The following is a 26,280-nucleotide window of genomic DNA, read 5'->3' on the forward strand; positions in this document are numbered from 1 at the left end:
TTGTGTTTGCACTTTGTCTTTATTTGAATATGATTTATTCATACATCCATATACATACATTGTGCCTCCGAATACCAGCTGTAAAAACAAGTAATTAGATTTTTCTGCCCTGTATTGCACCCTGTTAAACCCAGCATCTGTGTGTGTGTCCCTTTTCCAGTTCAAGAGGATGTTGAACAGAGAGCTGACTCACCTATCAGAGATGAGCCGCTCTGGGAACCAGGTGTCTGAGTTCATCTCCAGCACCTTCCTGGGTGAGTGATGACACAGGAAGATAGACTCACTGCTTTGGAATAAATAAATAAAAAATACCCATCCTGTTGGAGCAGTGAGAATTAACATGATGACAGCCTTCAGAGAGTGTCTGTTCTGTATATGGCATAACACATGCAGTATCCATCACTTTTCTAAGATCCTGTTAAAAGTGCCAGAACTATGAATCTCATAAACACAGTAAAAGTTTTCTATTTCTAAAATCAGGATATGGTTGTACCATGATATCAAATCAAACACGATTTACATAAAGAAAACCAGGTGTCTGTCTGATTGAACCACTCCAACAAAAGACTTCATCATCCTCATATTTAATTTCCACTTATGTTTCACTCCAGACAAGCAACATGAAGTGGAGATGCCATCCCCTCAGACACAGAAAGAGAAGGAGAAGAAGAACAAGCCCATGTCTCAGATCAGCGGGGTGAAAAAGCTGCAACACTCCTCCAGCCTCACAAACTCCAATATCCCTCGCTTTGGAGTCAAGACGGAGACCGAGGATGAACTCGCTAAGGTGTGTTTGTGTGCACTGAAAAACGGTGTATACACAGACTATGCAGCAAACTCAATAAATTATACATTCACACAAATGCAATCTGAAATGTACTTTAGGGAAGAGGAAAAAGAAGGAATTTAATGAAAAAGGACGTTTTGTTTCTAATTGTATCTCTAATTCCTTTTTCAGGAGCTGGAGCATGTGAATAAATGGGGCCTTAACGTTTTTAAAATCTCAGAGTTCTCTGGGAATCGGCCGCTGACAGTCATGATGTACACAATATTCCAGGTAATGATCATCACGTCTTCTGTGTGTCTTGATCTTTAACTCCAAACATTACATTGTTGACCATAAACTCCCTTTTGTATGTTCTGGTTTGTAGGAGAGGGACTTGTTAAAAACTTTTAAAATTCCACTTGACACCTTTATAACATACCTGATGACCTTAGAAGACCATTATCATGGCGACGTGGCCTACCATAACAACATTCATGCTGCTGACGTCACCCAGTCAACCCACGTGCTGCTATCCACCCCCGCCCTCGAGGTGAGTCGCATGTGCACACTGACATATACACATGCACACAAACACGCAGCCCATGCCTCCACAATCAGCTTCAATCAAACGCTTGCTCAAAGTCCAATCAATGGCTCTTACTGCCAAGGATATTTTTGTCCAACGATTTGATTCTCTCATCAATGCCCTCCCTCCTCCCCTCTGCATTTGGTTCTTTTCTTCTAGGCTGTGTTCACAGACCTTGAGATCTTAGCTGCCATCTTCGCCAGTGCAATTCACGACGTCGACCATCCTGGAGTCTCGAACCAGTTCCTCATCAACACCAGTGAGTCTAAATATGGTGCCGTTTTAGCAGCTACGTCAGTGGCTCAGCAGTGTTATTAGTGCATATTCACAAACACGAACACACACTCACAGTCTGATAAGCAGGTGGGAACTTGCACGCTGTATCCTCTGCTTCACTAGCACACACACATACACTCAGTAGCATTCAGCAGACAATGAGCCTTTCTCACATAAATGAGATTTCATATATAAACCAAACTCTGAAGCGTATTTGCATGGATGGCTAACATGTTAGAAACAGCACACAGGCACATCTTCACCGGCATGTGTTTTTTTTAGTCACGTGTGACGGCTTTGACATGTGATTCCAAGACGGACGAGTTCAAAGAGGAGATCAATATTGTTCTTAATAGTGCCCTTTCCCTGTAACACAACATCATTCAGGCCAACATGTTGTCAGACAGAAAGAGAAAAACATCCTCCCAAAGACATAAATGTATTGGGCTACATTGGGGAAACATAGGGAAACTTTTATTTGACATCTTGTGTATAAATGCTGTTGTTGGGGTAATAAAGTGGGATAGTAGTTGAGCCACAAGAAATACAAACGTTACGAGTAAATGAATCATAATTTCTCATTTTCCTGTAAAGGTATTTAACCATGCAGACAGCTGCAGATAGTTTTGGTTGTGAGGTGACCATTGCTGCAATTTCTGTCTCCACCCTTTTACAGTTAGCTTGCTGACCTCACTAAAATTTTGTTTTCACTTTTATCCATTTCCTGTTTGGGGGGTGGGTGTTATTTTGCCCTGACCAATCAACAGTGGCAGCGCAGTTAGTTTGTTGATCAAAAAAAATATGTCATCATATCTCATCCATGGCTATTGAGCTCATCCATGACATTTTTGTGGCAGGAAGCACAGCACAGATGTGTGCTTTGTGATGCCATCTGTCTTGCTTCGGCTCAAGAAGATGACATTACCATTTTTTAATCTCACCCACAAATCAGTCTGGCTCAGTTGCTTTTCCAACTGTGAAACGGCAAAGACTGAGCACATCACCAGACCTATTTGAATTGCCGAAAAAGTAAAATAGTGGGTGCCACTTCAAAGGTCTACAGTCAGGAGTGGAGGTGAATTTCATCCATGGTTTTCACTTTATTTAAAAATAAAATAAAATCTGCAGAAGCATCTCTTTCTAGAATCAGTGCCCATGTTACTCTAGATTAGCCCCAGACCTCACAAACCAATCATAGTGGTGGAAGTGGTTGAACTGAGCCTTTTTACTAGACTAACAGGATTTACGGTGTTGTGTTGGTAACTGAAGTGTCCTCAAGCAAGAGAGTGAATCCCTGCTACATCTGCTTTAACTGACTCACTGGCTCATGGCTGGAAGTGCTACAAATATCGCCTTAATTTGGCAATTTAGAGGAAAATCCAAACAAATAGAGTTTATATCCACTGGGTATCTCCTTAAACAGCCATTCTGTAGACCATTACAAATGTGAGTGTTGCATAAGAGTATTAGTAATACCTTATCAGAACAGAAAAGACACTCCACAGTCTGACACACTTAACACACAAAATGTGTTGTACTTCCCATAAGCCCAAATGGGGAATCCCTGCAGTACAGGCAGTGTGAGTCATCCTAGTTAGGAGCCACCAGACTGATCTTCTGTCAGCCGCAGAGCAACAGAGCAGGATCCCCTTTCTCCTCTGTGCTGCTCTGATCCACAGTGGCCAAGACTAATGCATCTTAATGGAAAATCTAAATACAGCTAGAAGACCTTCAAATGACCCAGAGTGGGGAAACCTCCCAGCGGAAAACATGCTGGTGCTTTCTCCTGCAAGGGATGGATGCTGCATGTATTAACTGCAGGCTATTAGCAGAGAGACATGTACCTCTAACTAGCACCTAATGTTGAAAATATGTACCTAGTTGCATATGTAATGCCATACAAAATAACCAGGGCAAAATAATTCCAAATATCTTGATGCATAAATTCTGTTCATATCTTTTTATCCATTTCGAATTTTGACCCCATTTGATTTTTAAATACCTTGTGTCTTCCTTGCAGATTCAGAGCTAGCACTGATGTACAATGACTCGTCTGTGTTGGAGAACCATCATCTAGCAGTTGGTTTCAAGCTCCTACAAGAGGAGAACTGTGACATCTTCCAAAACTTGACCAAAAAACAAAGACAATCACTGCGAAAGATGGTCATTGACATCGTAAGTGAAAAGATTTACATCTCTTCTATTAAGTTTAGACTAACAGATATATTATACTGGTCATTATATAGCGTACATTAAACACTTTTTTAAAATATGACATTTCATTTGATAAAAAATGCTCCCTGTATGTTTTAGACTGAATACTAATGGCTTGTTTCTGGGTGTCCTAAGGTGCTAGCAACAGACATGTCGAAGCACATGAATCTACTGGCTGATCTGAAAACTATGGTGGAAACCAAGAAGGTGACCAGCTCTGGTGTCCTGTTGCTGGATAACTACTCTGACAGGATACAGGTCAGAATAACAACAAGATTCATATCATTGTGCTTTTGACTTTTATGTACATCAAAAATAATTGTTTGCTCCTCTTGAAGATTCTGCAACACTTGTGTTTCTGAATGGTTTTCACCAGGTCATGTGACACAGTAATATGAGAGCTTCCTCCATTTTGGACTCCCTCAGTTCTCTCAAAGTTCTGGTTTCAATTGGTCTAAGGAACAAATTTGTTGCATCAAAGTTCATCCTGATATTTAGCTGTTGTAAATGATGCTGTGACCACACCCTTACGCTTCAGCCTACCCTCTATCATGGAACATATGTCACCGTATTTTTGACCTTTGTTGTTTCTTATACTCAGGTTCTCCAGAATATGGTGCACTGTGCAGACCTGAGCAACCCTACTAAGCCTCTCCAGCTGTACCGGCAGTGGACGGGGCGCATCATGGAGGAGTTCTTCAGCCAGGGTGACAGAGAGAGGGAGAGGGGCATGGACATCAGCGCCATGTGTGACAAACACAATGCCTCAGTAGAAAAGAGCCAGGTAATGAGCACAGGCGCTCAAATGTACTGTACACACACACGCATACTGTGCTTAGACACACACTGGATGACCTATTTTTCCCCCACTTGCATCCTGTAGGTTGGTTTCATAGACTATATCGTTCACCCTTTGTGGGAGACGTGGGCTGACCTGGTTCATCCGGATGCCCAGGACATCCTTGACACGTTGGAAGACAACAGGGAGTGGTACCAAAGCACCATCCCCCAAAGTCCCTCTCCTGCGCTGGACGAGGCTGAGGACGGCACTCGACCCCCAGGAGGGGACAAGTTCCAATTTGAGCTCACCCTGGAGGAGGACGGGGAGTCGGACACTGAGAAAGACAGCGGCAGCCAGCCGGAGGAGGAGGAAGAAGAGGAGGAGGAAGAGGAGGACAACAGCTGTACTGACTCTAAAACACTCTGTACGCAGGACTCTGAATCAACAGAGATTCCTTTGGACGAACAGGTGGGGGAGGACGAAGAGGAGGAGGTAGCAGAGGAGGGGGAGACGCCCTGCTCACAACCATGTGTAGTGGAGGAAGAGGTAGCAGAGGAGGAGGAGGACGATGAGGAGAAAGAGAAATCCCCTGACACATAGCAGTTTATAGACAGCACCTGATTAACTGTTCTTCTTAGTAATGACAGATGATTATTTATAGAATATTTTTTGGGTTTTGTGGAGTCTGTCTGTGTTTTTTATACATCTATGTTTATGGTTCCAAAGCGTGCGCTGCTCCCCACCTTGGCCACTCCTCCTGTCAGCTTTGTTCAGACACGCCCACCGGTACTTCTTCAAATTTTTTTGCACTCAGGAAAACTCCTTTCCATTCCCATTTGTGCTGAAGTGGTGTGTCTTTATTTCACTTCTACACCTCCCCCTTTATAAGCTTAAGTTTAGGACATGGATGAACAGTTCACAGTCTGCTCAGTGCTGTTCGCATGATACACAATATCACCTTTTCCTTCCCTCTGCTTCGTCCCAGCCTGAAAGTTTAGCAGTGTTTCTGTGTTTAATCAAGTGCCCATACTCTACAGAGACGGTTATTGGTGTGTTCAAGGAGAATTTCCCTCTCGGTTAGGTCATATCCTCCCCGCTACCAATTGCAAGGCATGTTATTCTGCCGTTCTGCTGAAAACCTGATGGGACGCCGCAGCACACTGGGGAGCTTTCCAAACACATCTCTGATGTGGAAGTCTTCCTCGAAAACCTGACTGACACGAAGCTCAAATCTAAACAGCCATGATGCTGTCCTAGAAATTTTTTTTTATTGTACTGTATGTAAGATTGAAATATTTTCTAGAATTTACTTTTGCAATCCTAGGATTCCTTTTGTTAGCAAAGAAGATGAGAGATTTTTTGCAAACCAATGGGGAGAAATGAGTGACAGGTTTTCAGTGTTTCAAAGCTGGGTAACATTAGGAGTGTTCTGAGGTGTTTGCACTTGCTCCAATAGCATTTATACTTCTATTCCCATGCCACTATACTCATATTTGGTTATTCCTGTGAGTAGAAATTTGGAATTAATTCATAACTATTATTTCCGGTGAGAGTTTTCACTGAGAAGGGAGCAGAAACCTGAAGACTTATGCTTTACTCTCATTGAAATTGTTTGTGACGTGGATGACGCCTTTACATTTTTATTATTGTTGCCTGCAGTTCTTTTGAACACATTCTGAGACAATGCAATGCTTTGTAGTTGATACAAAAAGCACCTTTTTTTTAGACGCTTGATTAGTGATCCGAGTATACAGAAATAGTAATGGTGTTAAAAAATTACTGGATGATTTTATACCAATGTTATGAAAGCCTTCTTTTATTTCCTTGCACATTTTGTTTGATGTACACATCACCAACAGCTGCATACCTGCTTGTCTACAGCCACTTCATTTTCTGTTAATCTCTATGAATTTTTTTTTTTTTTTTTTTATTTTGCCATCACAACATTAAACCCAGTTGCTGTCTTTGTTTTGGACAAGACAATCAGCACCGTTGCGTAGTCATCAGATAAGACTATCCTTTACGTAGATACTCTAATGCACTGATATATTCATATATCACCACTTTAATGTTTTTAATATGTTGAAACTCGCCAAAACACTCACTCATGCATACTTAGGCTTGAACAATGCTGTCTTACACCTCGGCCAAGAGTCTCTTCCTTTTTCCATGTTTCTATCGTTTTTCACTTTACACCTAATGCTATTATTTATTGGTATATTTTTCTATTTGTTGAGTTGTTTTTGCAATATAAAGGTGGTACAGTAAATATTTAACTGTAGCATAGACCACAGTACAGGCTTGCCAGTTACAATACCCAAATATACTTTTTTTTCTGTGTACATAAAATATAGAAAATCAACAAAAGGAAAAAAAAAACAAAAGGAAAAAAAAACACTTGAAATACTGCACACTGCTTTTTTTAAAGAGTGTTTGCTTTAATTATGTGTCATTTCTAAACGTTTTATTTAATCTTTCATTTTGTGCCAAGATTTTTTTTTTCTCTTTTTTTCATCCTCACCCAATGCCCTTACCTGTAATAAAAAAAATTCTGGTTTTATCGCTGTTTACAGACATATATTTATTGTGCTGTATATAATATATAATTATTAATGTTATTACTATCATAATGCCGTTTGTTGTAAATGGTTGATTCTTATCATCCCTTTTGGTGATGGTGTGGCTGTATTACGTACCTCTTGTTGAGAGAATGTTTATTACACAAGAGCTTCAGTGTAAAAATGATCCATCGACATGTTGCTTATCTGAGAACTAGCTCAGTGAAGAGAGGGGGAAAGCCAAATTGTTTTTTTAAAAAGAAGCTGTTCCTTGGCCCATGGGCTGTGCCTTAAATTCAACGCATGTCATTTACTTTAGCCTTTTATTTTTTTTATTTCCTAGTTCTCTTTTGCTGCATTAGTGAATCTCTTGACTTGGGTTGGCCTGATCTCCTGTTGTGAAAAAGTTGCCTTTTTACTATCAGCCAAGCACAATTTGCATCAAAAATGTGGCACTGGGTAGAAAATATGTCGTCAGTGCAGAGGTTTGTAGAGGCTCAGGTCAACTGCAAGTCATAGATTTACTACTTGAGTGATGTGTGGCCTATAGCTGGATGTCCAAGAGTCACATTTGCTGTAGACCTGGTCTGAACAACTCACACTTCCTTTACACCCTGCCACTACACTCAAAGGTGCGACTCAACCTGTTGGATGTAAACAATATGGGAGTAACTTTGCCTCTTTGTGTCTGCGTGGAGTTGCTGCCGTGTTGTCTACATCTGTCTGGTTGTATCACAGCTACAAACACTGAATGGGGCGCAACAGGAGTGTGTAGTTGGTGCTTGGCCAAGGCCTATGAAGCACAGAGGCTTTGAGACACACCTGCATGTTCAGCCACTGCTGCATTAATTATGGCTGAAACACTGACAGTGTGTTGATGATCTATGCTCGGCCCACACTTCCACTCACATTACTTGCAATATCCAAAACCACTGACATCTTTCTGCCTGGACAGGAGAAGGGTTTAGTATATTTCTGTAGTGAACAGGGGTTGGGAGGGTGGGATTAGGGTTTGGAATGAGTGACATCATTGTCCCGACACAGGGACTCTTATTTTGACACACATACTGTAGATTCTAAACAGCCCTGGACCAATGGAAACAGTGGGTTCTTTTCTCATTATGTGTTCTATTTTTTTATGGTATGAAAGGAAAACAAACTGTAACTTAAAAAAAGGTCTTCAGGACAATTATTTTTTGGGTTATGTCTTTAGAATGCCAACTTGTCTGGAAGTTTCACAGGACAATTAAGATGTTATTTTAATGGATTCCTTGTTAATTGCAGTCTATTGGATAGCACTGTAGATCATACAACTTTATGTAAAAAACAAATAAAAAGAATGAAAAAAAAAGTTTTTATATGCAATGGATTAAATAAAAGCATGGGTTGATTCTGCCTACTCACTGGTTTCTTGTTTCTTGTCATTGCTACAGAGGCTAATCTATAGTCGAGTGTGGAATGGTAGCACCTTGTTATTGCTTTATTAGTAAAAGAAATGACTAATTAAAAATCCTGAATCCAGTTTCTATATTTGGCATTTTAGTTTTTTCCACAGACTGCTTTAGGTGTGAGACATGTCTCAGTGACATGTCAGTGGGTGTGGTTTGTAGTTTTTCTGCACTAAATACTGTTCCTTTAACAAAGTCATATTAATGTACTATGTGTGTCATACAGTGCTTTCCAGCAATTGATATTAATGTATAAATAACTTTGAAAGAATCAAGAGAAATAACTGATACAAATGAAGGCTGTTGCACACTTCTTAAATGATATGCCTAATTTCTAATACTTTATTTCCAACTTTTGTAAAAATTCATGAACAATGACATCCTTTGTGTACTACCTATCTCTGTGTGTTACTTTCTATCAGCTACAACAGCTGAATGACATGAGCAGTAAATTCACCAGTGTCAATATCAGCTACAAAGTTGTTTGTCACTACTGAGTAATTTGCTGTAATTTGAATCAATGCATCATAGTTTATAAACTCATCAAAAGTCCTGTATTTAAAATCTAGATATGCAAAGTAACTAGAAGGTATAGTTGTAACATAATTGTAGTGGAGTAGAAAGTAAAACATTGTCCACTGAAACTGAGTGCAGAAGAAAAAAAGTAAAAGTAGCAGAAAATTGAAGTAATCAAGTAAGTGATCTCACAGTACTACTGTACCTCCAGATTTTTAGTACAGTAAGTTTTGTACAGTACTTGATTTGACTCAACAAAAATGTAAGTAAACATACTGTAATGTTCAGTCATTACCAACCACAGCATCTCATATCATGGAGCAGACACAGCGCTGAGACAGTAGGTGGCGCAAAGCGCCTAGAAATGGAGCAAAGCTTCTGTGCTGCATCAACAGAACAGAGGGAGGTTACTGGAACAGCAGGCGGGGCAGCAGCCACTGAATCCCTCCTCTGTGCTTCCATATAGTCAGCAGAGAGCGACAGAGAACACACAGACCCACTGATAGAATTTGATTTATTTCCTATAATCTCAAAAACATACCTCTTACTTTGCTTGCACTCCAAGAAACAAATATATTCAGTTATATGTAAAGTCATAGTGTTTTAAAATGAGATTTGACCAGAGTGACTGTTTTGGCATCTGAACAGCCACATTCACTATTCCTTTGTGAAATGAATCTTGACTTTAGATCATTACAATAATTTATTTTAATGGCTATTAGCATAAAATTATAATATCACACACATACACAAATGCACACGCACAGAGCACGTGTACACACATATGCGCAGGATCTCTGAACTAGTTTATGTGTATCCCTTTTTTCTGGAATTACATCAGTATGGCATATGGCATGGACTAAGTTATCTCCCTGACTATCTTTCACAACAACACTGCATTTTGACATGATAATACAAGTTCAATCAACACCCAACAGTTAGCAGGAACAGCATTTAGTACGTGAATACATTTGTACAAAAGGTATACACAAACAATACAATATATTACGTAATTTGTCTCTTCAATATGGCAGGTACACACACACACACACAAACACACACACACACACACACACACACACACACACACACACGCACACACCAAGTCACACATTCAGTGGCTGCAGTTACTGAGTGAAGCACACATTGTACATCAGTTTCAGAGCCATTCTGACCAAACTGTCACTCACATACTGCAGACAGAGTCATTGTACTCGAGGACAGGAGAAACTATGTACAGGGTTTAATTCATAAAATATTGCACTTATTGGCCCATTGCATCTCACAGCAAGTGCTATGACAATGCTCCTAAATCTGTAACATAGAGTGATATATACACTATCTTATTATATAAATCTACATAGATAAGTCAGGACGGACTTCATGCATTTTTTTGGAGCTTTTACTCAACTATGCAACAAACAACTGACGACTCGAAAGGAACTGTAATGTTTTGGCACAAATGTTTTTTTTTCTTCTTCTATGAATTGCAGAACTGAAAGGCTTTCTGGACTTATTGTTATTAAGACCACTACAGTACTGTATATGTTTGCTATGGGGAGCTTCCCATTTTAAACTACTGCATGTCTATGATGTTTTATAAGCAGCTTACTGAGATTCTTCTTTCAGGAGGGACTTAATTTTATAGCACAAACATGAAATTTTAGCATGCTGACTCAAAAATGAAATAGTACGTTTTATATATGGCTGTTTATTCCAATGCCAGAGCTGATTTGTATGTCATACACTGTACTGTCAGTCAGTGTGAGAGTTTTTTTGATGAATGCTGTATCACTGCTATCGTATGGAGTTGAGGATGGTAAGGTTCGGTAAGGCCTATCTTACGATCTTTAAACAGCACATATGACTTTTTGGCAGCATGCTCATCGCATCAAACTATAAAGGGTCATCTTAGAGGCTAAGCACATAGAAAGAGTTGCTTTACTTATCAGTGAAATCACACATCTACAGACAGCAAAACGTGGAATAGTACTCACATCAACGTTATACACACTGGATTCATTCCAAAAGTAAGGGACTAACAGAGGGACGTACAGAGGCCGTGTTGGAGATGCTAAAAGGCCACTTTTTTTTATCCAAGGTAGATGATTTTTAGATGACAAAGTTGCACTCATTTGTGACTCAGACACAATACTCACACTCATGCAACCCACACTCACTTACAGCACCACACATTCATTACACAAAAGAAATCCGCTACATCCTATAGTGCACTAAATCATAGATTTGGCAGCTTTAGGAAACAGAATAGACCTATAAAAGGAAAAAAAAATATACAGTACCAAAAAATAAAAATAAAAAAATTATCAAAGCACTCATTGACTCCATCCCTCATTTTATAATTATTCTAGGTCTTAAAGAGTTTAAAGGTTTTCAGGAGTAACTGTACAGCATGACTATGAACTATTTCCAGCCTTATCAAACATACTTGGTTTCTAACCATACTAACTAGCCAAGGAATGACAATATGGTGTCTCTATATTCTAGATATCCTGTAATGTTACACATTTTACAATAGCCATGTCTGTTTGTCTGGTTATTTGCTCTTGATAATAAGGTGATAAAGTTGAGAGATAATACGACAGCATTTTGTAATTCTACTACTAACCAGGGTTTGAACTGTAGTCCAGAGAAAGCAGCACTAGCAGGAGTGATAACGCTGAGGGAGAACAAAACTCTGCACACTCTACCACCTTACAGGACCTGTGCTGCCCTCCCTTTGCTTCCTGACATCGGTTACTAACAGTTGCACCCGGGCTGCTGGAGGGGCGGAGCGCTGTCTGTGAGTTTGGCAGTGGGGGCTCCCGTGGTGACGGCCGGATCAGTGTCCAAGCTCTCGGACATCTTGTCGCAAATTAGGTCGACGAGACGTTCGAAGGTCTGCTTCACGTTGACGTTGTCCTTGGCGCTTGTCTCAAAGAACTCAAAACCTTGGGAAGAGGAAGAGTGAGTAACATGAGAGCATGAAGAGACAGGAAAAGGCCAAATAATGATGATAAGATAAATATGATTTTCTGCCATTTTTCGAGAAAAACGTTGAAAGTTATTGTTGCTACTGAAGGCGATAATTTCAGTTTTTCAAATTCTATACAGCATGGCAATATTTCTATTAAAATCCCCAAAGGCAACTTAAGTACCAGCAAGTGACAAGTTAAAAAGTCATGATTTTATGTAATGACAACAACATAATGCTGGTGTCACCCTGTGTGAAACACACAGAGGGTGAATGTTGCTCTGAGACTTACCCAACTGTTCTGCCAGCAGTCTGCCACTATCCACTGAGACCACTCTCTCTTCCTCCATATCACATTTATTCCCTGCCAGCACCACCTGTGCATTATCCCATGAGTAGGTTTTTATCTGGGTCGACCTGCACGTTATCAGTAACAAACACAAAACAATACATCACAGTCAAATTAAACACTTTTGCTCTGTTTTACAAGAAAGCGTCCAGAACTGTTCTTGTGCTACTTTTTATTGGACGGCGTCCTTTAGAAACCGTCATGAAAGATGGCAGAGGGACGGACATGATGTAAAGTTTGTTCGCCATTTGGACTGGTCATGGACAGTGATTTCATCCCCTTTCGTTTGGCATCATGTAATATTTGAGTCACTGATGGCAGCAGTGGAAAAGTGGGTCAACTGCCGCTCTGTACTGGAAATATTCAGTTGCTATTGCTCTGAAGTAGGTTATTATTTGCTATTTTGTAGCTATTGATGTCTGTCGTACACACCAGGACTCTGTCCTAGAAATATAAGGGCTTTGGATCGGTTCTTTGGCTCCTGCTAACTTCGGACAAACCTACAGCCTGAGACATTCTGCAGCCACGCAGCTTATGGGTTTCATCCAGCAGACATGGGCAAAACAGCCATGATCAGGCACAAACATCATAAGCGGTTCATTATTTGAGCTCTGTGTCTTTAGTTTTTAAGCCATTACTTAAGCTAGTTTATGTTGGGTCATTGCGGTTCTATCATCCAAGTAGTGACATATTAGGAACATAGTATTGTCCCTACCGATATTTAATTGAACTCGTCCGAAATATGTTTGGAGTGAAGTCATATTAGATCATTCCGATGTGTGCTCCCAGAGGCTACGTCTCCAAGACAACCGATTTAGGTATGCTAGCATTTGATTGGTTGAAGGGGCAGAGACTATCTGGAGGCTCACGTCATATGCAAATATCGCACTTACTGCCAGACACGGAAGAGTTGAGGGCGTATCAGTGTGCTAACAGCAGTAAGTTGTCAGTGCCGTCAGTCCAGACCTCAAACATGGGTGAAAATGTAGTATTTCAAATGACTCCCTTTCCTCTATTGCCTGAACTGCACAGCACGCATAAATAAAATTTGTCCATGCCAACACTTTTTGTACTTTGTAGATATCATGCCACCAAAAGACAGGAGGAGCTTTTTCACAGCCAAAAGCATACGTAATAGGTATTAAACTAACCAGCCAGCAGCCATACTGAAACCTGCTAGCTACCTGACATCACCAGCCTTACATTATTAGATTGTTAATACTGATGTATCACTGGATTAGCAGCATTTTACTGTTGTAGCTGGTCAAGGTGGAACCAGTTTTAAATGTGAAATATGGGAGAAAAGAGGGACTGCAACACTAGTAGGCCTATACTGAATATAAAAAAGTATTTTCCGTAAACAGGTCATTTCCTACAAACTTTCTTTTAGACTTTGATCTGTCACTGTGTATAGTTTTTATGTTCATGTTAATAAACCATTCGGTTGACAGCATTAAAAAGTCCTCTTTGTTTTGGAGTGGTGGAAGGGCCGTTGTATCTAAACCTACACCCTTGCCTGAAACGTAGGAGGAGGATGTTTATTGAAAAATTTAACTTCAATAAATTGACAGCCTCCTATCTTACAATTAGTATTACATTTATCACCGTTACACTTAATTAGTACTTCAAAAGGTGAGTATAATGACTGTTAGATACTATGTGTGACATCAGTCACTGCCTGCAGCACATATACTGTACGTAAAGAAATAATTGGCATTGTGAGTCATGTCAAATGTTTCTGCACGATAGCAGGGCATTACAGGAGCTTTACTGTGAGTCAGTGATGTACTTGCACAGTTCTAACCTCTGCAATCTGCACACAATATGGGAAGGAATTTAAGGAACAAATTTTCTCCTGTGGTGTTGCAGTTTGACTGAAAGTAGGGCAGTGAACATACAAGGGGCTGAACACAGAAGAAAAAGAGCCCAGCAAGAAAGACAGGAAGAAAGGAGAGAGAGAGAGAGAGAGTGGCATGATGTGGGCACTGATCCTCTCTCTGTCTAGTCCTGACTTTTTATAGCGGTTCAAATGTGGAGTCATTTTGAATCCAACTGACAGAAAATCACTTGTGTTTGTATCACATCTTACAAAGCCACATATGCAGGATATTAAGGATCTGTATTTACCAGCGATCAGACAGGTGAAAAATGGTAAATTAAAAGATATAAATTCTTTAATATTATTGTTATAAATGAAATTAATCGTTTGTGAATAACATGATTAATTTGATCGATTTCTTTTTTTTTTTTTTATCCAAGTGCCACATTTGATGTCAGCATTACAATATTTCTCTGTTTTGTCTCTGTCACAGACAGGAAATGAGCACGTCACAAGCTTAATTCAGCCACAGTTGGGGAAGGAGCCGTTGCCATGGAAACCTCTTTTTTTTCTCCAACCTTGTCACAAGGAACAAGGGAGAGAGAAAGTGGAATTAAAGCCTGTGGCAAAGGCAAAAAATGAAGGATTCTAGTTATATAAAACCAGCCTCTTCCATTCTACATAGTTGATGGATTTGTGCACTGTCTGCTAAGTAAGCTTACAGGTAACTCTCCAGGCTTGTCTCTGCCAGTGACACACTTGGCTCCATTAATTAAGATACCCATCACAGACTGTGCTCAGACTGGTGTATTCCATCAAAGTGTCAGACAGGCCTTAAAAGAATAATAGCTGTGTCTGGCTGCGACCTCTCTTTACAAGAAAGCCTTTTTTTTTCCGCTCACAGAGACGGGAAATTCATTTTAATACAATATCATGCCAATAATAGATTGCAACATCCCAGCTGTGTGTTGTGTTAAATATTTCATCAAGAACACCAAGCTTTAAATGTGCGTTCAGTTAGTTTAAATGCTGCAGCTTTAGCCATGACAGGTGCTTCCTAAAGCAGCTGTCAAGTGCTGCTAGTTAAGTGACAATGGCTAAGCAGACACTGGCCTTAATAGCAATTGTCATAGTCCTAGAATGGGCGCACGCCACGTGGCATGCAGGTGAAGTGTAAACTGCAAAAATACCACCACCTGTGTGTATCATGTCTGTGTGAGTCATGTCATCATTTCCTTGCAGCTTGCCAAGAGTGTATTACCATGGTGATTCAGAAATCTTTCCTCTCAAAGGTGCTCATTCTGTTCTCACATAATCTCTTTGGGATCTCTATTTGAGATATATGCATGAAGGCAGGGTGTAAATAAAGTGGGGAATGACAGATTCTCAACCCAGAAACCTTGATTCTGTAGCTGATTGAGCGCCACCTGTTTAGATATGAATGCATCATCATAAGTCACCAACATTTGGGCTTGGCTCAGATTTACTGTTCAGCCTGCAGACGCTTGTGTGACTCACAAATGGACCAGAGCCATGACCTTGACAGGTCTCCTTTTGATCCCCAAGCCTGACAAAGATGCACACACTCACTACATAACAAGCCTGTCAAATATTGGAGAAGAGAGAGAGAGAGAGAGAGAGAGAGAGAGAGAGAGAGAGAGAGAGAGAGAGATGTGCTGTTGCTGTAAGGAGGATATAGGCAAACTGCTTGGACATGTACATTATGGAGACAAACAGGAAGTTCTTCTTCTTTTGTTGATACACAGTGCAAAGGCCCTAGAGAGGATAACTTCATACAAAACTGTCAAAAAACATACCAAGATGACTCACCAGTCCTGCACAGCGCCAAAGGACTCCTCGTTGGTGATGTCATACATGAGAATGAAGCCCATAGCCCCACGGTAGTAGGCAGTGGTGATGGTCCTGTATCGCTCCTGGCCTGCTGTGTCCTACACACAGACAACATGATTTAGCATTGCTGTTAGCCGGCTGACTGATATGTACACTGTCAGGCTCAACAACATCGACGTGACCCATCACAAAACATGCAAATCCATAATGGTAAATGAGCAGAGATGTCTACATTATTAATATACAGCTATTTATACACAGAGAGATTCCTCTGGTTTAAATCAGGGCAACATTTGGGATTTTATTTCCACATTTACTCATGGCTTCATTTATTGTGCTCACGATGTGGAAATAATCATTATGCTAATTGCCTCACTGGCTTTGCATTGATGAAGTGCCAAAAACAGCGATTCAGTTTTGGCTGATGTGATAGATTCTTTCCTCTCCTCAATAAAATAATCAGTCAGCTGTGCTAAACACTTGGTGGTGCAGTATTCAGAGCTCAGCTTTATGTCACCCATTTCTTAGGGAAAATGGGCTAAAAATAGAAGTAAAATGATTTAAAAACTGAGTATCTGCTTGCTGTCCATGATAAGGCTGAACAAATTGCTCAAAGGCAAAGCCAGCGAGCGATTACACAGCATTCGAGGAGTAGTACATTGTACACAGATTACCCTGGAAACAAGCGCCCACTGCATTGCTACGAGATGTCAATGAAAATGCTAATGGACCCCAGTACAGACAGATGAAGCTTTTCTATAGTGAGAGAGGTCATAAGGAAGGAAAGGCTATGAGTTTGGGCATATTTTTGTTCATTTGATCTTAACCCGGTTATCTATACACTTTCCTGTAATTGTCTATAGATGTGTCCATTTACTGTTTTCAGATAAGTTATATAATAATAATAAATCCCAATGATGTCCCTCCTGTTTATGCTGCATGTTTACTCTGCTGTCGCTCCTCCCACAACAAGTGTGTTTGCAGGCTTCTGTGAATCATGATGGAGGACTTCTGGCAGCTCTACTTGGCTCTTGTTAAACAGAGGCCCGACAGGCAGCACTGGATTGTATTTGCCACGGTGGTTTTGCTTTCTGTCAGTCTGCACATGGCTGCAACAGTGTCCCTGTTATAGCCAGAGGATAGCTCTGACCTTCACTCCACAGAGGCAGAGCTCATAGCCTGCCAAGCTTCCACACACACCACTGCGAGGACCTTTTGTCATTTTATAATAACACAAAAATGCATGTGAATGTGTGCATCTTTAATGTCAGCAGCTAGAGAGTGTTGTATAAATAGTATCTTTTGTGGATAGATATTCTGAACAGCATAAAAGCGGATGATGAATACGCTTCATGTAATGTTTTTACCTGATACTGTGGCTGTGCCAAGTCATGATGATAATATGTTCCGGTCATCTGAATGACAGCTTCATATCAGTCAGAACTGTAACTTATGGACATTTTAGTCACCTATTGATTCTCGACGGAGTGCTTGACGATGACCTTTGCATATTCAGGCTATTCTTGTGAGTTGCTTTGCCAGTTCTCAGCTAAAAAGACAAAGCAGGATGGGGGAAAAAAACAGCTGAGTCCTGAAAATTGGAGCTCCTTGAAACGCTTTTCTTGTAGTCCACAGCTCGCCAGAAATCAATCCAGGAAGCTGACTAGCCCAAGTGGAGTAGTAGTGAGCGAAAGCTGACAATTGCCAGGACTCTTCAGTTTTTCATAAGGTTCATCTAGGCAACACGCTGCACTGTGTTTCATTCACTTCAGTCTAATATGACAACAGGGACAGCACTATGATGCATTATGACGCTTTTATCTCTCAGCAGATTAATGGTGTGACTAGCACAGTGACATTAGCCAATAGCCATCACCTTAAATGGCCACTTACTGTAAGTCTCAGCTCTCTCTGAGCCCAATTAAAAAAGACAGGCCAATTAACTGGATGCAAGGGCATTCCCTTTTCTCTCTGAATATGCTTGTCTTTGCTAATGATCAAAACACATTATCCTGATTAGCCTAGTCATTTGACTGTTCAAACTCACTCATCACATCTTTATGTGATTAGCAAACATCAAATGTCTGGGGATGGTTAATTGTGGCAAAAGACAACTATTATAACAACAGAGAGGAAATCATCTAAGGGAAAGAAAGAAAGAGAGAAAGACTGACAGGAAAAAATAGAAAGGAATAGAGAGAAAGATCTATCTATCTAAAATACCCCCCCCCCCCCCCCCCCCCCCCAATATCTCAGAGGTATTACTAGACAATCTGCCTCAACAGCTCAGATGAACTCCTAATTAAAAAGTCTCAGACATTCTTCAGTTTCCCACACATTCTGAGGAAGGTGTTGCTTCTGTGATCTTCCCCACTATGTGCCAAACTAACACTTACTAGTCTCCTGTCAGCAATGTTGAGACTTCCATCTGTCTCCGTCCTTACATCGCTGACTTTTAAACCGAGAAAACACAATAGAGCCTTTCCTGAAGCTTTCTTCAATTAATTAAGCATGCAGCTGATGTGCCACACATAAGGCTAAAGGAAAAATACACTAAACATATTCTTGTTTCAGATTGAGGTGTTGAGATTAAAACACTAATATTATAAAATTGCCTTGTTAGGATGGTGAAAAAATCCCTTTATAAGTGAAATCGTCAAATCTATCTATACCTACGAAGCTCAAATGGTAAAAGAAGTTGGATTAGCTTCACTTTGATTTAAGTATATATAACATGATGCAAAGCTTTTCTGTAACCAGAGATGAAAAGGGAGGTTTTTCCATGCATACCAAGCGAGCATGATCCATCCTGTGAGCCAAAACAAAATTGGATTAATGCATAGGTGATCCCATGTACGCATGACTTTTTTTGTACAGCCAAGCGCACAGCAATTAAGTCACAACCTGTCACAGTCCTTGAAACGTATTGATCAACAGAGAAAGATATGGGCAGAGGTCAGGGGAAAGTGGGCTCTGGGCATAGATTGACAGGCTTTTATAGACAGCAGTCACTCTGCAGGAACACAAAGATGGAGAGAACAAGAGAAACAAGGGGGCAGGGCATTTCTGAAGAGTCCCTTCCCCCTTAGAGCTTAGGTAGTCCTCCAGGAGACCTTGGAGGACTACAGAAAACAGATTTCCTCCAGACATGAACCATCTTTCAACATGCAAATGTTCTGGATTTGACTGAATTGAGCAGAAATGTGTGCATGATTGGGATGACATGTCCCTCACTTGGAAGTTGCTTTGGATAAAAGTGTCTGCCAAATGAATAAATGTAAATGTAAAGGAGAAACTGTGGCTTTCTGTGCATTGCTGCTTTGTAGAAACATGTTTTCTTTCTCCTATAAATTACCGTCATTAGATCATGTGCAAATCCTATGAAGAGTTTAGCTTTCTAAATGTATGTGTTTATGGGGGTAAAACAGGCTTTTCAAGTTTAACAGTAGGCAAGTTGTTATCATGTTCTCCAGCCAAGGAGTGCAGGATGAGCAGAAATAACACACCTTTGATAGCTATATTCCACTTCCACTTTTATCTGGTTTGTTCAGGGATCAAACATTTTGTGGCACACATCTAAATGTCTAATGCTTGGATGTTAATATTTCATACCCAGATCTGCAGTTTGATCCTCTTGTCATTCTTGTACACAGTCTTCACTTTGAAGTCGATGCCTACTGTGCTGACGAAGGCCGAGGTGAAGGCGTCATCGGCATAGCGGAACAGGAAAGACGTTTTGCCCACACTGCTGTTGCCAATGATCAGCAGCTTGAACATGTAGTCAAAGTTTTGGTCCCCTCCCTCTCCCTTCCCTTTCACATCCTGAGTAGCAGCCATCTGCAGAAACAAAAAGAAATGAATGCATAAAGAGCTTCACCTTGAGCTAATGTGAAGCTTTTTCAGAGCTGCAACACACAAAATATATGCACCCAAATGTTAAACACATTATATAAAAAGAGAGAGATAAAGCGCTACAAATGTTGCACACAGAGGTACAAGCTTGTTGTATAGGTCACAGATCAGAGGTGACAGAAGGCTGTGTCAGGCAAACCAGCATGACCAACACAGCAAGCTGTTGTATTGATGAGCATTAGAGAAGCAGGATTTTAAAAAGCTGAGTTTGTCTTCTCTTCAGTCATTTTTTTTTCAAAATGATTCCTATAATGAAACTAGAGGATTATGATTATTTATGCTTTCACTGTTATAACTTAAAAAGCAACATTTAACTCATCATTACATTTCAGTATTTTTCATGTGCTGGGCAAATTTTTGCTTTTTATTTTCCTATATTGTATTGGACAAAAACATGTCAAACACTCTTTTGTTCCAATTCATACTTGACTATTAATAGTCCTGAGACTGTGGTGTTTTGATTTGACATTAACCATTAGAAAAACATTCACCAGAGATGAAATCTGCGTCCATGTTAGAACTGCTAAAGCTCACCGTTATACAAAGGACATGGTAATGTATGATAATGATTCTTTCACCTTTACAGCGCATCTACACTGAACATTACTGTGCAGGCTGTCAGCAGACACCGACCTAAGAGGACAAGAGTACTACGCGCAGGATGACAAGAGCACAGTCATCTTTGCTCCAAGGTGAATGTTTTGACAAAGCCACTGCGCTTATATGCCATACATGTGCAGCCAAGCTCTCCCTGCAGCCTATGCAGTTAGAAAAGATGCCGGACCTCCATCCTGCACATCCTGCATTGGGTTACTGTTCGCTTCCGTGTGTGAAAAAAAATACACCACTGAGGCAGAATTTGCAAGGACACCGCTTTATAAATATCAGTGCAATGCTGATATTCACACACCACAATAAAAAAAAAACAGTCAACCTGATCTAAAATCACACGATGAGCAGGGAGCTGCAGCCGGATAATGTTCGACAAGAGAATCTGGGCAGGAGGTCATTTTATCTATTGATGAAATTCTTCCACGTAACTACAACACAAAACCACATAAACGCGTTGAGGACGTTGTTTTAACAAACCTGTTTTGAAGGCCTCGGTTCTACCTGTATCTGCCCCTGTTCTGCAGAATACGGTTTTTATGTTTGTGTCAAATGCAGGCGTTGATCTTCTTCCCCCCTCGGTCTCTCTGTCTCTCTTTGGAGCGCCGACCAATTTCAGCACCTGGGAGCTGTCCCCTCCGCTTCGGATCTGGCACGCGCCCCTGAGTTGACGAGCCTGGCTCGCGTGAGATGAGCACGAGCAAAGGAAAGTGCGTTTCGTGAGTGTCCTTGACGTCACAGTGTGAGGTGGGGGTGGGGGGGTCAAGAATATGGGGGATGTAGTTTTTGCAGGGTATCAGTTCAGGGCAGAGGACGATGTCAAAAGTACAGATTGGACTACATTACTCAGCATGCAGCGCGTCCCAGCTGTCAACAGCTGTATGATTTACTGTGGAAGCGCAGGAAAAAAAACCCTTTGTAGTTCGGTTTTTAACAAGCATCAAACCGTAGACGCTCTCCCCATCCAGTAAGAGAAACACTACATGTAGCAAAGCTGTAAACCTTTGTTCAGCCTCTCAGTGTTCAGTCTCTGTAATAAAAACCATGGTATGGTCATGTTATGGCTGTATAATTTAGCCCATATATAGCCTATACATATATCTCCCTCTCTCCATAGGCTTATAGTAAAATCAAATATCTTACCTTCCCATATAAATCCATTTTGTCCAAAGAAAAATTTCACCTGTTTGTTTTAAAATTCACTCCAGTAGCTAACAAACTCCCAGCTGGGCAGCATGAATTATTATCTTTTTTCAGGAAGCAAATATAATAGCCTCTCCTTTTGCGTCACTCTCGGTCGGTCTTGCTGCCGACCCACCCGCCCATGCAGCCTGCTCTTCGCTTCAGAGAACAAGCGGCTGAGCAAACAAGAGCGGCCTGAGTGCTGATGAATATTATTATCACGGGCCTTTCAATGGGAGCAAGAGCAGCATGAGGCCGCAGCGGAAGTGAAAGACATTGACATCTTTGCAATTGTAATCTCATCGGTCCCTCTTTTTAGGCGGATTATAAAACCTCCATAATTATTTTGAGAGGTGCAACTGTAGTGAGTGAGGCTCATATCAGCAACTGTTATGCATTTTCCTGTATCTGTAGCCCTCAAATAGGCTAACTAGCTCCTATTACTCATTTTACGCCTGAAGCCAACATTGCTTATAATAGTCCAGCATGCGTTAAGAACCACCACAGCACCAGACACAACAGATATTACATAACCGTGGTACAAGGTAGATAGAAATCCTGACTGTGGCTGTCAGGCGTTGTGTCAGCCAGTTAGCAGACACCTGATAGGGCGTGTATGCAGTTACTGGGCGGGATTTGGAGCGGACTGACTGACTGCCCTTTGACAGGAGGACCTGTGTGTGTATGTGTGTGTGCAGGCTGCTGAGTGCGCAGTAGACGAGGGGGCGGGTAAGGTAGGCTGCACAAACGTGTCTGTCTCTACAGATGTCAAGATTTAGTGTTATAACTTCACAAATGTACCAAAAATGTTCGATATATATATATATGTATCTCGCTCTCAATGAGGTTATTTATTCACTCGTTCGTTCAATTTTGAATGTTTTGCACCGACTTCATCCAGAGCCAAACATCCTAGATAAATGTTTGTTAGCGTGTCTGACGCTCCTTCAGTTCGGTTTTATCTGATAGAGCTCCTCTTGTCCAGCAAAATTTCTTGGTCTGATTAATAGACCGAGCTGTTGTTTCAAATACATGTGCATGACCCCAGCGTGCAAAACAAAACTTTTCTAGAAGGTTTCTGCATGAGGAAATCACCGTAGCACCATCTGCTGTTGGAAGGGGTTCTCTGGTGATCTTTTGCTCTTGGCAGCTAACTCATGTTGCCTCGTGTTAATGAGTGACAAAGTTATTTTTATCCTGAGCAATTTTACCCTGTTTTAATGTCACTGTTTTCTAAATTAAATTCAACAGTTAATGCAGATTATGGCGTTTAAAATAATATAGGCTACCTTCAAGCTTTTAGTGAATTACTTTTATAGACTGGATTCTTTGAAGACCTGTGAAGAATGTATTTTTCCTAAAAGCATAGACATTAGGAAAGTTATTCTTAACTGGTAGCTGATTTCTTTACAAAACCATCTGACCAAAAACACTACAGTCTGTCTTGTGTATCCAGGGAACATTTTAGGACTCGGGTCCAACATAATGGCCAATACTGGTTTTGGCTGACATGTAGGATGCTGGCGTTGTCTACTGTTTCTCCAAACAGTGAGAAACAGCCATCAATGAGCACAACTCAGTCATTGGTTTTCTTCATCAGCTCAATAATTCAGCATTTTGTTTTTGTTAGAGATAGATATTAGACGTTGTTTTTTGTTTGTTTTTTTGAGATATATCCATACAGAATAGATTTTTCCAGAGGCTGCAGTAATATCTCCCCTCATTCGCTGTATTTTTAACCATATTGGTGACAGTTTGCGATGGAGGACTCCATTGAGGTGATTCTGCAGGAACATGGCAGGGTCCTTCCTACCAACAGACCCCATCCTGTACTGACAGCCTGCACAGGTGCTCTTCTCACAGGCCTGTATGGAGTATGGAGTCTCTTTGCAGTGCCTGGCTTTCGTAAAGTCCCGTGGAAGCTCAAGGTGCCTGAGATTTCCTTCTTCTTTTTTTGTTTTTTTGTTTTTACCCTTCTGCTTTGCTCCTCCCTCTTTCCACTCTTTCAAATGTCAAGTGCTGCATGTTTGTGTGAAATCCAAGAAGACAGAGCCTAACTTGCACATTAATGATAATTTGCTTATTTTGGAGCTTAGTGCTCCGTGCTAGCAGCAAATCTGGGAAAAGAAGAAAAATGGTAAGTCTATAACTGGTTATGTTTTATGGAGAGCTGCACCATCGTCTATGGCGCATTAATCTGAAGTGATTTCGTGCAGAGATCGGTTTTTGCAAAATAATGGCTTGTGCACTATTTTTCTTCACTGTCAGTACAAGATGAACAAGAAAACACGATGATCAGGAGCAGATTATCAGATGTTAGGTAATGACGAAGAAATTTGTTATTGCATTGAGAATCGGAAATCTTAAAACAAAAGTTAATATCACTGCTTAAAGAATTTGATCAAAATGTAATTGTCTTTGCACTTATGATTAACATGTCACTGACCTGTGTGTTCCTTGGAATAATGATACATTGCTTTACTCATCGTGCCATCCGTGTTTCTCATAAAACCTGTCATGCTAGGAGAAGAGTGGAAATGTACATTATCAAAGATTAATACCCAGTTTACAACAGCTAGAGACAAGAGTGAGCTTTGGTATATTTGTCATTCAAACAGACATTGTGAAGCTATTCCTCTGACAGCTTGTGAAAGATTAGATTCAAGGTTATAGTCACAGCACTCAGGAGACTATTACAAGCAGAGGAAAATTTAATATGAAGCATATCAAGATTTGTTTATGTGGAAAAGAGGAGATTCATGTTGCTGTGGTGTTTCAAACTAGGATTCTCAGTCTCATTCAGTGGAAAGACAGATTAAAGAGACTTATAATAATAATAATAATAATAATAATAACATGATTACTGTACTACCTGTCACTTGTATTGACCTACTGTGTGTTTGCACTGTGGTCTAGGTTCCTTATTTGCCCTCCAGTAAAGATCAGACACTGAACATTATAAAGCTGCTTGAGGGACGAACAGGTCGCTTAGCAGATCTGGGATCAGGAGATGGAAGACTGGTTAGTGAGCCGCACCTGTCTTTTTATAATTATATATTCATTTGTAAACAGGATTGGAAATCTGATTGAAAAACTGGGTGTGTTGTGATTTGTATCAATGCTGGAGGTTAAATGTGATTGTGTTGTATATGCTCGTGTGTTCTATTGCTACTCTTAGGCTACACATAGTTGTATTTTTACACACTCCCATTTGATTCCCAGGTGTTTGCGGCCTCTTCTGCTGGTTTCCAGTGCACAGGGTATGAGATTAACTCCATTTTAGTGGCCTATGCCAGGAGCAAGGCGCTCTGGACAGGAGTGCCCTCCAACCAGGCCACCTTTGTTAAAAAAGACTTCTGGAAGGTAAGACCTTAACAAAAAGTATTGCTGTCCTTAAATCGGATCAAAGTTGTTGTATGACCATGTTTGTGTCTCTCTTCTTTCATAGACTGATTTATCTTTGTACAACAATGTGACAGCTTTCCTTGCTCCAGGAGTGGTGAGTTTTCCTTCTATGAAGAATTATACCCCCTGTAGAATATTTATAAGTCCTATGCCATACGTAACATTTAATTACTAAGTGACTGATTCAGCCATTTTGCACTGGTTTACAGATGGGGGTCCTGGGTGAGAAGCTGCTGAAAGAGCTTCCTGATGATGCACGTGTCATTGCTTGTCGTTTTCCTTTTCCCAACTGGCCACACCAGTCGTCTGTCGGCTCCGGTCTTGAGGAGAGTTTTGCTTATGACATCAGCACTGTGCGCTCACACCTGAGATGTGCACCCAACACTGTGGTGTAAACATCACAGTCTCTGGGTTACTTTTTGTTCTCTCATTCTTATCATCGCCATAGCATCATGCACCAGTGTCTAAGATATGGCAGCGGCTTTAGCTTTCTTTCTAAGGGCTCTTCCACTACAAATAATTGTTTTTCCACATTAAGACAAATAACTCTCCTCAGTAGCTTGCTAAAAGTTCATTGTTTTTGTTTGTTATTCAATAGTTTTGTCCAACTTTGTGGGGTTGTATATGTTGTGTTATACTTAGGCATTTTTTATGTTTTGTAAATAAACATAAAAAATGCCTATGTCTGCAGCTCAATGGCGTCTCTGAGTCAGCCAGTGAGCTTTTGGACACACAGATGCTTTTGTGTTCTACTTGGCCACCTCAGGGGTGATTTAAAATACTGTAATTATCTGCATCATCTGATCCTTGTGGCTCATATGGAATATGTAACTGGGTAGAGCGATAAGCACTTTAGTCTGGAAACCATGTTTACAGGTGCAACCCACTTGTTTGTTAGCGCTTAAGAGATTTTAATAAAATTTGCTGGAATGTTTGGTCATTTTCCAATGAACAAGTGATTTGGTTTTTTTTGATTATCTTATCAGGATCTTTTTTAAATTAATTGTTAAGAATTAGGGTTTTATTAACATTTC

General features: G+C 40.5%; 3 protein-coding genes across 9 annotated transcripts in view; 2 read left to right on the plus strand and 1 right to left on the minus strand.

Annotated features, from left to right (window-relative positions):
* pde4d (phosphodiesterase 4D, cAMP-specific) overlaps nt 1-8,580 on the plus strand; it is a 136,694-nt gene extending 128,114 nt beyond the window's left edge. For all 5 annotated transcript variants that reach the window (XM_056376023.1, XM_056376024.1, XM_056376025.1 and 2 more), the window contains 9 exons: nt 161-254; nt 612-787; nt 959-1,057; nt 1,152-1,316; nt 1,512-1,611; nt 3,649-3,803; nt 3,978-4,100; nt 4,444-4,626; nt 4,726-8,580. In XM_056376023.1, coding sequence (XP_056231998.1) covers nt 161-254; nt 612-787; nt 959-1,057; nt 1,152-1,316; nt 1,512-1,611; nt 3,649-3,803; nt 3,978-4,100; nt 4,444-4,626; nt 4,726-5,223 — 1,593 coding nt within the window. In that variant the 3' untranslated portion in view covers nt 5,224-8,580. The remainder of the gene's footprint in view (nt 1-160; nt 255-611; nt 788-958; nt 1,058-1,151; nt 1,317-1,511; nt 1,612-3,648; nt 3,804-3,977; nt 4,101-4,443; nt 4,627-4,725) is intronic.
* A 1,062-nt stretch (nt 8,581-9,642) lies between these two features.
* On the minus strand, nt 9,643-21,988 carry rab3c (RAB3C, member RAS oncogene family). 2 transcript variants are annotated; one of them, XM_056376031.1, is made up of 5 exons: nt 21,803-21,988; nt 19,751-19,975; nt 16,118-16,236; nt 12,412-12,536; nt 9,643-12,096 (listed from the first exon to the last, which is right to left on the minus strand). In XM_056376031.1, exons 1-5 carry the CDS (start codon nt 21,818-21,820, stop codon nt 11,906-11,908), a joined length of 678 nt encoding a protein of 225 aa, XP_056232006.1. In that variant the 5' UTR covers nt 21,821-21,988; the 3' UTR covers nt 9,643-11,905. The 2 variants fall into 2 exon arrangements, with proteins under 2 accessions (XP_056232006.1, XP_056232007.1); XM_056376032.1 differs by lacking the exon at nt 21,803-21,988 and adding an exon at nt 21,140-21,373.
* A 447-nt stretch (nt 21,989-22,435) lies between these two features.
* On the plus strand, nt 22,436-26,201 carry si:dkey-190g11.3 (uncharacterized protein LOC567059 homolog). Of its 2 annotated transcripts, XM_056376033.1 has the most exons (6): nt 22,436-22,575; nt 23,596-23,769; nt 24,758-24,862; nt 25,064-25,204; nt 25,290-25,340; nt 25,456-26,201. In XM_056376033.1, the coding sequence occupies exons 2-6, from the start codon at nt 23,602-23,604 to the stop codon at nt 25,639-25,641; spliced, it is 651 nt and encodes a 216-aa protein (XP_056232008.1). In that variant the 5' UTR covers nt 22,436-22,575; nt 23,596-23,601; the 3' UTR covers nt 25,642-26,201. The 2 variants fall into 2 exon arrangements, with proteins under 2 accessions (XP_056232008.1, XP_056232009.1); XM_056376034.1 differs by lacking the exons at nt 22,436-22,575; nt 23,596-23,769 and adding an exon at nt 23,781-23,978.
* Nucleotides 26,202-26,280: the final 79 nt, after the last annotated feature.

Source organism: Seriola aureovittata, chromosome 5 (assembly GCF_021018895.1).
Source record: "Seriola aureovittata isolate HTS-2021-v1 ecotype China chromosome 5, ASM2101889v1, whole genome shotgun sequence".
NCBI classification, from domain to species: domain Eukaryota; kingdom Metazoa; phylum Chordata; class Actinopteri; order Carangiformes; family Carangidae; genus Seriola; species Seriola aureovittata.